The 13,752-nt window shown below is 46.3% G+C and overlaps 1 protein-coding gene across 4 annotated transcripts in view; it reads right to left on the reverse strand.

Moving 5' to 3' along the window:
* Positions 1-13,752, reverse strand: part of Myh11 (myosin heavy chain 11) — a 98,758-nt gene that overhangs the window by 58,687 nt on the left and 26,319 nt on the right. For all 4 annotated transcript variants that reach the window (XM_021185416.3, XM_029470543.2, XM_029470541.2 and 1 more), the window contains exon 4: positions 5,231-5,258. In XM_021185416.3, the coding sequence (XP_021041075.1) occupies positions 5,231-5,258 (28 nt within the window). The remainder of the gene's footprint in view (positions 1-5,230; positions 5,259-13,752) is intronic.

Consider the following 13,752-nt stretch of genomic DNA (forward strand, 5'->3'; position numbering starts at 1 on the left):
ATATCAGGCAGCTAGCTGATAATTGCAAATGAGTAGCTAAAGTTTTCCTTGGTTGGAGTAATTTATGCTAACGTACATATAGCTGGTAGCTTCTGTGGAGGCTTGAATAGGTTTGGCCACCATAGACTCATGTGTTTTGAATGTTTGGCCCATGGGTAATAGCACTATTAGGAGGTGTGGGCTTGTTGGAGGAAATGTATCACTGTGGGGGTGGGCTTTGAGGTCTCCTATGCTTAAGGTCCACCCAGTGTGGAATCCAGTCTCCTCCTAGCTGCCTTTGGATTAAGATGTAGAACTCTTGGCACCTCCAGCATCCAGTCTGCCTGGATGCTGCCATGCTTCCTGCCATGACGATAAGGGACTAAACCTCTGAAACCGTAAGCCAGTCCCTATTCAATGTCGCCCTTTATAAGAGCTGCCTTGGTCATAGTGTTTCTTCAGAACAGTAAAACCCAAACTAAGACAAGTCTCTCTGCTCCCTTTGCTTCCACATCATCTTCCATCAGGATTGTTTATTTTTTCCTTTCTTGCTTGAATGTTCTCGTTTTCTGCGCTTACTTCATATTGTATGATATGAGAGACTCTTTCTTTTTTTTAAGTCTGGAAAAAAATATCATCCATGCAAAGGTCAGCTCAGTATTCTCTGGGCATAGCTCTGCTATTCTCCCTAAATAGAAGGAAAAAAAAATAACTTTCTCTGCCAAGCATGTCTCAGTGACTCTGTTCAAGCTGGAGAAAAGAGAAAAGGAAAAGCCACCAGTTGCTCTGAGAACTGGGCCTGGCCCCACGGAGTCCACTGTCAAAAAATGATGCCTCTTATGGACAGTTTCCTGTTGTCCCAGTTTGAGTGAGAGCGGTCTCCCACAGGCAATATATCTGAACACAGTCCCTAACTGATAGTGCCTGGGGCGGCAGGTCACAGGAGATGGACCTTTGAGGGTCATAGCCCAACAGTTTCCAGCTCAAGCCGTCTACTTCACAACAGCAGGTGAGAAATGACTGGGTGCAGGTTCCCACTGCCAAGGTCTGACTCACATCAGCCGCTATGATGGGCTGCACACAGTCACAGTGGTGTGAGGTCCCTGGTACCCCCTCCTTTCCCAAAGGACACATGATTGATTATTTTCCTACACTTTGAAGAATTGACAATGAGTGTGAGAAAGGGTACTGGCTATTTTGCATGCTCTGTCTTCTTTATCTTCTTCTCAGCACCACCCTTACATTTGGAGACAGGAAGTATGGTGTCTTAGTCTGTGTTACTGTGGTAAAGAAGTCTAGCCCAGAATGGGTAAGCAACCTGTTCTAGGTCTCACAGCAAGGGAAGGGCACATTAAATTCAGTCCTTGATTCCAATGCTACCCACACTCTTGCTATTCTACCACACAGACTCTGTTCTCTAATAATATTGATTATTGACAGGATTTAGACTCACCTAGTAGACAAACATCTGGACATGCCAGTGAGGGAATTTCTAGATTGGGTTAAATGAGGTGGGAATAAACCCCACATTGAATGTGGGAGTCACTATCTCATGAGCTGGGGTCCTCCACAGCTTGGAAAGAACAAAGAGAGCCAATCGGTAGCATCCAGCCCTATGTTTCCTGACCTCCTGTGCAAGGTCCATGTGCCACACCCTGGGAGCCACAGCAAACCCAAGGGCCAGACAAAGGGCAGGCGGGCCTTTGTGCTTCCTAAGTGCCTGGTCTGCTCTTTCACTCCCCAGCCATCTAAGGAGAAACTTCATGGCTCTTTTCATCACTTTGGAGAAACTGAGGGCTTAGGGACATGGAAGTAAACTGCTTCAGTTTCAGGTACTGCCATAGACAGAAAACGGAGGAGGAATGAAATTTAATAATATGACAACCCATATTGTTCTTCGCCTCCTGACAGATGAGAATGGGAAAGATAGAGGGATACCCCAGCTTTGGATTCTGAAACTGAAAGTGGTGATCAAAGAACGAGGCCACTCAGCCAGGCGTGGTGGCGCACGCCTTTAATCCCAGCACTCGGGAGGCAGAGGCAGGCGGATTTCTGAGTTCGAGGCCAGCCTGGTCTACAAAGTGAGTTCCAGGACAGCCAGAGCTATACAGAGAAACCCTGTCTTGAAAAACCAAAAAAAAAAAAAAAAAAAAAAAAAAAAAAAGAACGAGGCCACTCAGTTGCACACCATAATATAAATGACACCATAGTATAAATTGTACCATAGTATAAGTTACTTCAGTTGAGCTAATGTCAAAACAGTGGGTAGACTTCCCTTTCACCTGAAGGAAAACGAGGACAAAGAGAGAAAATCCTGGGTTTTGAACACAGATCTCACACTTGGCACACCAGCATCCTACCCCATTCCTACTGTCTCATTCTTTGTCATCTGACCTTCAGTCTCTGCTCCTGACAACAGTGGGGACATGAGCAGCCACAGACTCTGGGAACCCTTCTCTTCCCTATGGTCCTCTAGGCTCAACTATTTGATAGCTGATAAAAATAGTCTTAGGCAGCCTTGCCAACAAATACAGCCAAGCACCAGGCTCCAGGCATCTAAAGTTGGCAGGCTCTGTGTGATTCCAGAGACATGCCTAGCTATCGCTGCTTTCCTGACTCTGGAACTTTGGGTGACAGTGCTGTCCCCATCCGAGTCCCTGTCCTGTTCTGAGGAACTTGTCCTCAGCTTCCTATTCCTGGAGGCCCCTGGCTTAGCTAGACAGGATCTCCTGGGCTTTGTACTCTCCCTTGGCATGTGTGACCTGCACAGTCTCTGGGGACTACTCTGAGAAGATCCCTGTGCTAGATAGAAAGTTCTGAAAATTCCATGACGTCTCATCATGGAATTGTACATTTTGATTTGAGTAATTTTATTTTATGTGCATTGCTATTCTGCCTGCCTGTATGTCTGTGTGAGAGTATTAGATTCTCTGGAACTGGGTTTACAGACAGGTGTGAGCTGCCATGTAGGTGCTGGGAATTGAATTCCAGGTACTCCGGAAGAGCAGCCAGTGCTCTTAACCCAGAGTCACCTCTCCAGCCCCTCATTTAAATAATTTTAACTATGTGATAGTTCTGCCTCTCTGAGTTGAACACCACTAAGAGCTTATTACAGCCTGTTGTTGGCCCCAACAAGGAGCCAATTGGCTGTATGCTCACAGCTCCTCCTAAGTCCCACCCCTACTGCAAGCTAGCTGTGTCCTTTGGTATTGGTGTCCAATAGCAACTCCTATATATTCTGCAAAGCCCAGTTAGGCATTTTGAATATTATATGAGACTCAAGGTGTTTGTCTCCTATAAACTTCATTAGCTTGAATGGCATAGGGGGCTCCTGGATCAGACAGCCTACATTCAAGTGCTTGCTCAACCAGTCATCTGCATGGGCGCTGGGAAGTTACTTAACCTCCTGTGCCTGTTTCCTTACCTACAAAATAGGTGTATGTTGGATATTCCATATGACCACTGCGAGTGTTAAACAAGAGAACATGACACTCAGAATGGTGACTGTCACACAACCCTAGCTGCTTTTTCTCACAGCCACTTCCTCCCTTGTGCCTATGTGCTCTGTCAGTACTATGATCTCCACCATCCGTCCTAGTGTTATCCCATAAACCCCACCACACTTCTCCCTGGTTAGAGGTAGAGTGGGAAAGTCACTTCTGACCCAGGGTAGGTAGCACATCTCAGGCTTTGTGGGTGTTCTCCTTGGTGTCTGTCAACTTGACGCAAACCTAGACATAGCTGGGAAGAAGGACTCTGACCTGAGGAAGCCTCCCCCTTAGGTAGTGATTGATGTGTGAGTGCTACCCCAGGACAGGTGGTCCTAGATCATAAGGAAGCAGGTTGAGCAAGCTATGAGGTGTGATAACCCATGGACTCTGCCTGCTTCAGTCCCTGTCTTGGGTTCCTGCCCTGACTTCCTCTGTTGATGGACTATGATATAAACTAACCCCCTTCCCCCTTTGGTCACGGTGTTACATCCCAGTAAAAAGAAAAGCAAGTGGGCTGTGGAGTCCCCTCATACCTACTCAGCATGGCTGTGGAAGCTGGTGTGTAAACAACTAGGTTGCAGATGTGTTTCAATAAAAGTTTATGTACAAAATACAGACAAGGGCCCCTGGAGCTCCTGGTTGAACATGTTTATTGATCTTATAGTTATAAGTTTCCTACTCCCCAACCCTAAGACAAAGGATCGCTAGTCCTGGCACCTTCCTTAGTTCTTAATCTCTTGTTCTCTCATTCTCCTTCTCTCTCTCCCTCCCTCCCTGTCCCTCCCTCCCTCTCTCTTCCTTCCTCCCTCCCCCCTTCTCTCCCTCTCTCTCCGTCTCTGTCTCTCTGTCTCTGTCTCTCTCTCACTCACACACACACACAAAATAAATGTAAATAAATAAATAAATAAATAAATAAATAAAAGAAGTGAAGAACTTCTCATATCCTCCAACCACCATGATATTCTGCCCAAGCACTTGGGGTTGGATGGCTATGAACCAAACTCTCTGAAATCATGAGCACAACATCAATAAATCTCTCCTGTTTCCAGTTAATTATGCCCGGCATTGTGTCCCAGTCCTGGGGAGCTGGCTCAGAATGTAAAGGTACCTGCTGCCAATCTCAGTGGTTTGCATTTGATCCCCAGGACCCATGTGGATGGAGATAAATGACTGCTGCAAGTTGTTATCTGACCTCTACATGCATCATGGCACTTGTGTGTCCTTACGTGCTGTCTTAGTTAAGGTCTTACTGCTGTGAACAGACACCATGTCCAAGGCAAGTCTTAGAAAGACAACTTTAATTGGGGCTGACTTACAGGTTCAGAGAGTCAGTCTATTATCATCAAGGTGGGAGCATGGCAGCATCCAGGCAGGTACGGTGCAGGAGAAGCTGAGAGGTCTGCATCTTCATCTGCAGGCCTCTAAGAGAAGACTGACTTCCAAGCAGCTAGGATGAGGGTCTTAAAGCCCATGCCCACAGGGACACACCTACTCCACCAAGGCCACACCTCCTAATAGTGCTACTCCCTGGGCTAAGCATATAGAAACCATCACACACACTTACATGATAAATTTTTTTAAAAGGTAATCAAAAATAGAACAGCACCAGTGTCCTTACGAATTCAAGTATGCTGGTTTCCATCACATGTACCCTGTCCCAGGGACAAGGCTAGGCAATTACAACTGTGAACACATCAAAATTCACCATCCTGGAGATCTTTGGATTCAGTAGACAACAAAGGAAAAATCACATCACTTACGTGCACAGAATGGACTGGTCTTCGCGATCTGCAAACAGAGAAATAAAAAACAGAGTGTGAATTAGACTGAGCCCTGAATCTAAGGGTCTGGACCTGGTTCAAGTCAGGCAGCATTATCTACTTCCCACATGATGGCCAGACTGGAAGTGGCCAGGGGCCAGTTGTACTGGATACCCAGGACACAGGAGACCAAAGTAAACCCACATGGACAACTGCAGTGCCTGAGGTGTTTCTTGAAAGAATCTTGAGCATGGTGCCCTTGGTGGGAGGGGTGCTGGCCTCCAATCACACCAGCTCTGGGGCTCCCAGAGCCTCACCCGTCCTGATTAGGTTATAGACTGGTCACACTTTGGGTGCAGGCTGACCAGGCACTCTTGTGGCTATAGGTATCTCTGCTCTGAGGCCTGGCATAAGTGTTCTAGCTTACTGTGTCTGCTCCATTAGCTGTGATGTGTTACAGTGACAACCTTGGGTTGTGACCAGTGCTCATCTCTCTTTTGGGGAGAGTAATGCAGGTTTCTTTAGGTCTGTCCCTATTTCACTCCTGTCCTTTTAGAAAGCTGTGCTAGATATTTTGTGTCAACTTGAGTCATAAACTTTATTTTACATAAACTAGAGTCATCTGAAAGGAAGGAACCTCAATTTACAAATACTTCCATAACATCCCCTGTAAAACATTTTCTTAATTAAGGATGTGGAGAAGCCCAGCCCATTGTGGGTGGGGCCATCCCTGGGCTGGCAGTCCTGAGCTCTATAAGAAAACAAGCTGAGCAAGCCATGGAGAGAAAGCCAGGAAGCAGCACCCTCCATAGCCTCTGTATCAGCTCCTACCTCCAGGATCCTGCCCTGTTAAGAGTTTCTGCCCAACTTTATATGCCCCAATATAGGGGAATGCCAGGGCCAAAAGAATGGGAATGGGTGGGTAGGGAAGTGGGGGGCGCTATGGGGGACTTTTGGGATAGCATTGGAAATGTAATTGAGGAAAATATGTAATAAAAATATTAAAAATCAAAAAAAAAAAAAGAGTTTCTGCCCTGACTTTCTTCCGTGACATACAGTGTAAGCAAATAGATCCTTTCCTCCTCACGTTGTTTTGGTGTTTTGTCACAGCAATAATCACCCTAACTGCAACAGGAGCCTCGGGGTGGTTCCTTTTGTTCCCAAGGAAGGGTTAAGAATATGCTCAGAGCTAGGTTGACTGGATCGTCTGACTTAGAATTTCTACTTGGTCTGAGATAGAGTAGAACAGAGATCTCTCTTGCTTCCTTCCAGGCCCTTGGTGTCTGTCATTCAACCTCCTTTGACCCGTGACACTGTTTCCACAATCTGCAAGTTCCTAGGTAGGCTCTTTCCTTCTGGAAGGCGACAATTCAGTGCCTCCCCGCCCCATACAGAGGACATCATGAGATCAAAGATCAAGCAGGCGTCATTGACAGCTTTCTGCTCAGAAAGTGCTCCAGAGGGCCAGCCAGGAACCTCTGAGGAATATGGGAACAGTGACCAACATTCCAATCACCAGATGACAAGAGCAGAGATACCAGAGTGCCAAAGGTAGTGCCATCTATTCTGAGTTCCATGCCTTCAGCCTCAATTCACCACAGGATACTGTACCTTCAGTGCCCAGTACATGTTTGGGAGCACTGTTGTCTGTTTTTAATATATCATAGGATAGATGGACAGATCAGAGGATAGACAGGAGGATGGATAGATGGATAACGGAATCAGGAAATCGGAATTCAAGGTCATCCTTGGCTATACAGTAAGTAGTCAGGGCTACATAGTGAGACCCTATCTTGAAAGAAAGGAAGAAAGAAAAAAGAGGAAGGAAGGAAGGAGAGAAGGAAGGAAGAAAAAGGAAGGATGGAAAAAAGAAAGAAAGGAAGGAAGGAAGGAAGAAAGAAGAGAAGAGAAGAGAAGAGAAGGAAGGGAGAGAGAGAAAGAGAAAGAAAAAAAGAAGAGAAAAGAAGGAAGGGAGAGAGAGGGAGAAAGAGAGAAAGAGGGAAAGAAAGAAAGAAAGGAAGGAAGAAAGAAAGAAAGAAAGAAAGAGAGAGAGAGAGAAGCTCAATACACACTAACTGAAGGGCTGGAGGAACAAGTGTCCTGTGACAAGAACCCAGGTGACAAAACTGTCTCTGCAGCCTGAGGTCCTGACAGGAACTGATGAGGTCTCTATAGCCCAGATTAACCTAGAACTCACTATATAGGCTAGGATTCCTCTGAATGTCTGATCCCTTTGCCCTTTACCTTCTCAGTTCTATGATTCCAGGTCTCCAGCACTCACTGTTTATGCAGCACTGGGGACGGAGGTCTCATGCCTGTTAGGCAGGCACTTTGCTCTCTGAGCTATATCCCCAGCCCTGGCCTCCATAATTTAAAAAAAAAAAAAAAAAAAAAAAAAAAAAAAAAAAAAAAGGCTTGAACACTGGCAGATCATGGGCTCTGTTCTTCCATCTGACCTGGGGAGGGAGCCAGGCTTTCTCAGCAGCTGACAAGAGCTGGCCCCTGAGCAACAGAGATTTATAGGGTCAGAGGCTCCCAGACCTCCAAGGAGGAGGAGCAGGCTCTGTGCTGAGGGCCATCGGCAGCTCCCTGGCCCGGGATGTTCCCATCGGAAACACAAGCGTGGGAAGCACAACTCTGGGCAGTCAGCTGTCAGCCTGACCCCAGGGAGTTTGCCTAAACTTTCCATGCCTGGGACTTTCTGTTTCCTCACTGAGCCCAGTCTTGGAGAGAGCCAGGGGATGAGCCAGGTTTTGTGGATAAAAGGCCATGTGATCAGATCTGAAGATCTATGTAACTTTGGGATCCACATGGTGGGGGAGAGAACTGACTCCCACAAACTATACTTTGACCTCCACATGTGTGCACATGCCAGTGCACATATACAAAACCAATACATGTAATTTGTCATTTTTTTAAAAAAAGAGAACAAGGCCTTCTTTCCCAGCACACACCTCCTTGTCTATTCAGGTCCATATTCATGGCTGTGAAATTAACATCACATGGGCCAACTCACTTAGGAAATTCACATCACATGAGCACCATCTCTATTTAGTTTCAGAATATTCTGTCACTCCCAAATAAAACCCTATACCCATTAGGCCATCCCTGTCTACCCAGCCATTCCCACTAACCCTTAGCAACTGTGTGCCCTGTCTGCATCTGTGTGCACGTTTATATGTCCTGGGTATTTCACACAGGTAGAGAGAGACACACAGCACATGTATCATGTTTGGGAGGGTTATCTGAATTGTAGTATATATTACTGCTTTTTTTCCCTGTTCACAGTAAAGAAATATTCCATTGTATCATAGACCACATTTTATTCATCCACGGATAGACATTTGGGTTGTTGCTACATTAAAGCTATTGTGAATTGTACTGCTGAGGACTTTCACATATAAGTTTTTCTTTCAGGACTTGTTATGTTATCTGAGAGCCAGTACCTTGGTGATACTGTCTCTGATTCCACAGTCTGAGAGCTGCAGCAGGGGCCTATTTACTGCACACCTTGCCTGTAGTGCTGTTCTGGATAGTGGTAACAGTTGCACATTGTCTAACTCTATGGGAGATTCTTGGGAGATTTATATTTTCACAAAAACAACTTGCCTGAAGATTGAAGAAAGAATATTGAGAAAGGCATGTCTTTTCCTATATTTATAAGGGCTTCATGCTCTCCCTGGCTCCTTTAGACCAAAGATTCTCTGTATTATAGCAATTAACCTCCCCATGATCATTATTTAACTTGTTAGCTTTTCAATATATTTTTGAAAGTATATATATATATATATATATATATATATATATATATATATATATAACATACAGTGTTGTTGTTTTCTTTTCCAAGTTGGTAAAAACATATACAAAAAGACTGTGCAGCATTATATTCACATTCACCTCAAAGAAGAAGGAAAGGAAATGTCCATCAACTGATGATTGGATTTAAAAATTCTGTATGCCCATTCATCGAGATACTATTTAGCCATGAAAAGGAAAAAGTGCTGACACCTGCTACAACAGTTGTGTGCACGCAACAGAGCACTCATGCAATAGATAGGTAGATGATAGATAGGTAGATAGATAGATAGATAGATAGATAGAGACATTTTTAAAAACACAATAATTTTGTACTTCCTTCTTTTTGTTTGTTTTTGAAACAATTATGTAGCTCTGACCTCAAATTCACAATCATCCTGCTTTTACCTACTGGGAGCTGGGATTTCAGACACTGCTACCACACTAGGCTTATACCATCACAGGTAAGTTCTGCTGTGCACCAGGCCCTGGAAACATAAGCCAACAAGAGCCACTGTTTCTTGCTTCTACATCACTAATGGCAGAGTGTGGGATTTGTGGTGGTTTTAATGAAAATGGCCCCCCATAGGCTCATACATTTGAATGCTTAGTCTCCAGTTAGTAGAACTGTTTGAGAAGGATTAGGAGGTGAGGCCTTTTGGAGTGGGCGTGGCCTCACTGGAGGTGATATAGCCTTGTTGGAGGAGGTGTGTCACAATGGATGAGATTTGAGGTTTCTCTGAGTGCTTCTTTCTGCTTGCAGATCAGGATGTAAAGCTCTCAGCTACTACTCCAATGTCATGCCTGCTTGTCTCCCACCATGATGACCATGATCATGAACTAACCCTCTGAAACTACAAGCCAGGCCCCCATCAAATGCTTTGCTTTATTTTTTTAAAATTGTTTTGTATTATTTTATGTCCACTGGTGTTTTGCCTGTATGTATGTGTGAGGGTGTCAGATCTCAGAGTTGTAGACAGTTGTAAGCTGCCATGTAGATGCTGGGATTTGAACCTGGGTCCTCTGGGAGAACAGTCAGTGCTTTTAACTGCTGAGCCATCTCCCCAGCCCCCAAATGCCTTGTTTTATAAGAGTTGCCTTAGCATACTGCCTTTTCACAGCAATAAAGACAGGAGTCAAACGGGCAAGAAAATGGCTGAGGGGAGGGCTGTAGCCACACTTGTAAGCAGGACATGTACAGTGCACTGACCCCAGTACACCTCTGTGGCTTCCCAGAGTAACAAGAAGCCCTTCATGCCACATCTGTAATGAACTATGTCAAGGACATATAGTAGTGCAGGAGGGGGGTGGACAGAGAATCCCCAAGCTGAGCAAAGCAGCTCAAAGGCAGGAAGCATATACTTTGTGCCTATGGGCAATGACCGCCTTACTGTGGCTCAGCTTCTAGCTTTGGTCCTGGGACCTTGCCTCACCACTAATCTGCCTCTGTCTACCCTTCCGACCTGGCCTGGGGACTTGTCTTTAGAAATTTGGGTCTTGTGATGTGCTTGAGAGGTGGGGTAATGGGCCTGGGGTTACACTAAGGCACAGCAGGCAAGGACTCTCTGGAGATGCCCGGCATCTCAGAGTCTCATGGACTAGCTATTTCAGTTGATCCCTGCTGGAGTTCTTGCTAGCTGGCTGCTGAGACTGAGGCCTGAAGGCTACCCATAAAAGGAGAAAGGAAAGTGGAGCTGGGAATGCATCCCAGACTCCACGCCTCTCTTCATTTTTGTACCAGCCAGCTGTAGATAACAGGAAAGGGGGCACAGGAGCAGGGAGGATCCCAAGTCCAAAGCAAATGACTCCCTACGTCCATCCCCCAGGAAGTTAGCTTCCAGAGGTTCTACACACTGTGTGAGGCTAGCACAAAGTTGTCAATCCTGGGTCCTCCTCTGACACCAGAGCAGATGTCAGCTAAGGCTCAGGCATGGCTCATGGTGATCCCCACACAACCCGGAACAGACAACAAAGACACTGTGACACAAAGAGACGGATTCTACCCTAGCTCTGTAGCCCTGACTCTACTCTGGGTCCCTGTGGGCCTGAGCCCTTTCTCTTCCATTCTACCTTCTCCCTCGGAGACTCATGTGGGCTATAGGCACTGGGCCCAAGGGAGCATTTTCTAACCCTTAGAACTAGACCCTTAAGGGGCACCAGGGACAGGGGACTCTGGTGGCCTCTTGGGATCAGCTCTTTCTTTCCCTGTCCTCTGCCTTCAGCCCCACAAAGCTCTCCCATCTCAGGTTCATAGTCACCTCCCAGGAGGCATCCACTGTCTCCTAGCCTAGGAGACAGGCCCCAGGTTAACAGCCTTCAGATTTTGGACCTTCCCTCCCTACACTGTGGGGCTTCTTGACTAATGTCCCTTAGCTAGACTATTTGTAACAGGGCTACAGCATATGGTCGGCCTTCAGTCAACCCTGCTGAGACAATCAACTTGGAAAACACATACTTTTCATGCTTCCTGGATGAAAAACCAGAATGGGCACCCCATATTCACTCTGCTGGGCAAGCCTACTTTTCCAACTCAGAATTCACTATTTACTCAATATTTTAAGATTCTTGACTGCCTCCTGCCTCTGTAAGAACTCATGGACACCAAAGAGTGTGAGGGTTTCTACTAACTCTGAGTTCCACTTGGGTCCAACATTCACATCTCCACCTTATATGGGGAAACTAGGGATTCATGAAGGCTCTACCCTCACAAATGGGACACATGCCCATACCCAAGAGACCCCAAACGTGTCCAAATGCTGAAGGTCTTTGTCTCCAATTAGTTTTTGATTGATAAATAAAGAGCCACTGGCCAATGGCTAGCAGGTGACTTGGGGATTTGTTTGGGGTAGGAACTGGGAGAGAAGAAGAGTGAGAAGAAAGCAGACCTAAAGGCCTCCCGACATGAGAATCAGGGAAAGTGGCCACATGGACCACTTCCCCAATTATGTTTGGGGTAACAGAGATAAAATATAGATTTAAAAAGACGTGACCTGAAAAGTACCAGAGGAGAGTGTTTGCTAGTAGTGGGAAGTATTAGAACTGCCCAATCTTTGAACTCATCAAGGCATTTAAAATTTACTAGCCTGTGTGACACATTTCATTCTCAAATCCAAGGGCTCTGGCAGGTGGCTGGGAGCACAACCTGCCAGGAACACAGAGCAGTTTAGCTAAATTTACGGCTACACTTCCCAGCCTCCAGCTAGCAGTGCTTTGTCACCACCAATGCACCCAAGAGGTTTACCTGAGCTACACATTGCATTGAGTGCCAACCTGAATTACAGTGAGATCCTGTCTCAACAGACCAAAGTTGGATAGAGATGGGCAAAGAAGGGTGAAGTAAGCCAACAATGTATGGTGACTTAAAAGCTGAGCTAGACAGATGAGGGAAGCCATGTCTGGAGACTCAGCCACACGCACTATACCCACCCATTAGGTGGTCCAGACCGGGCGGAGCTGAGCAGAGCTCCACACCCTCCTGGAAGTGAACGTATGTCCTGAGTCCTGTCCTGGAGGTTTGTAGGATGGTGACTTTGAGTCAAACATCCTGACACTATTTCTCATCTTCCCAGTCTGTGCCTGCCACCGCTGTTTCTTTGCCCGGGGGTGGGGGTTGGGGGTGGGGTGGTAGGGGGCTGTGAGGGGGAGGGGGACGGAGATCAAAACAAAAACCCTGACTTTTCAAGAGCACAAAAGCTGCTCCATGAAGCTAGATTGAAAGCTTGAAGTTCCCCATGACACAGCTCAGAGCTGTGGGCCCATGTACATGTCAGTAGCATGGTGGTGTGGTGTGCTTACATGCATACACATGCACATGGAGATCAACCTTAGGTGCTGCCTCTCTCAGGGTCTCTCACAAACTCTCACAAGCTCACTGATCAGGCTAGGCTGGCGAGAATCCTCCCGTTTCCACCTCTTTTGGTCTGGAATTACAAGCGGGTGCTGCCACGCTCAGGTTTTCCACGCTGTGTTCTGGGGATCAAACTCAGATCCTCACTTTACCGTCTGAGCTATCTCCCAGTCCTCGATCTTCACCACTGAAAACGAGGATCTGAGGCCAGGTGTAGCCATGTATGCCTGTAATTCTAACCCCTGAGAGGCTAGGGCAAGAGGAACTCACATTCCAGGGCATTCTGGGCTACACAGTGTGACTCTGTCCTGAATGCATACATGAGTGAGTGAATGAAGACTAAATCAAACTAGTAACCCAGGGAAGTGTTAATGGGCAGCAATGACTGAATCAGGAGGGTAGAGTACAGAGCCGTGTTCACCCACCTTCTAATTAGAAGGTGCCATGATCTGAGCGCGGTGTCTCCCTCCAAATCTCCACCCTCATTTCTCTCCCTTCAGCAAGGTGGGAGATATCCAGTGGGATTGATGTCCTTTCACAAAAAGCCCAAGGGATCTTATTTCCCCCTTGGACACTGCATCAGGGGCACCATCCTTAAACAGGAAATGGGCATGCCTTCACCAGACTGAACAGGAAATGTGCCCTCAGAATCCAAGCCCTTAAGTTCCTTCATCTGGGCTTCCAGCTTTCAGAGCTGCAGGAAGTAAATTTCTGTTGTTTATAAACGCATTTTGTTATAGTTACCTGGGAAGACTAAGACCTAAAGGCCCAAAAGTGTGCTGTAATTCCAGCAGGAGGCTGAGGCCAGAAGATTGCCACGAGAGTCTCATAGTGAGACTACGTCTCAAAAACAAAAATAGCGCTAGAGAGATGGCTT

The sequence above is a fragment of the Mus caroli genome, unplaced genomic scaffold, assembly GCF_978045245.1.
Source record: "Mus caroli unplaced genomic scaffold, Mus_caroli_1 scaffold_17, whole genome shotgun sequence".
In the NCBI taxonomy this organism is placed as follows: domain Eukaryota; kingdom Metazoa; phylum Chordata; class Mammalia; order Rodentia; family Muridae; genus Mus; species Mus caroli.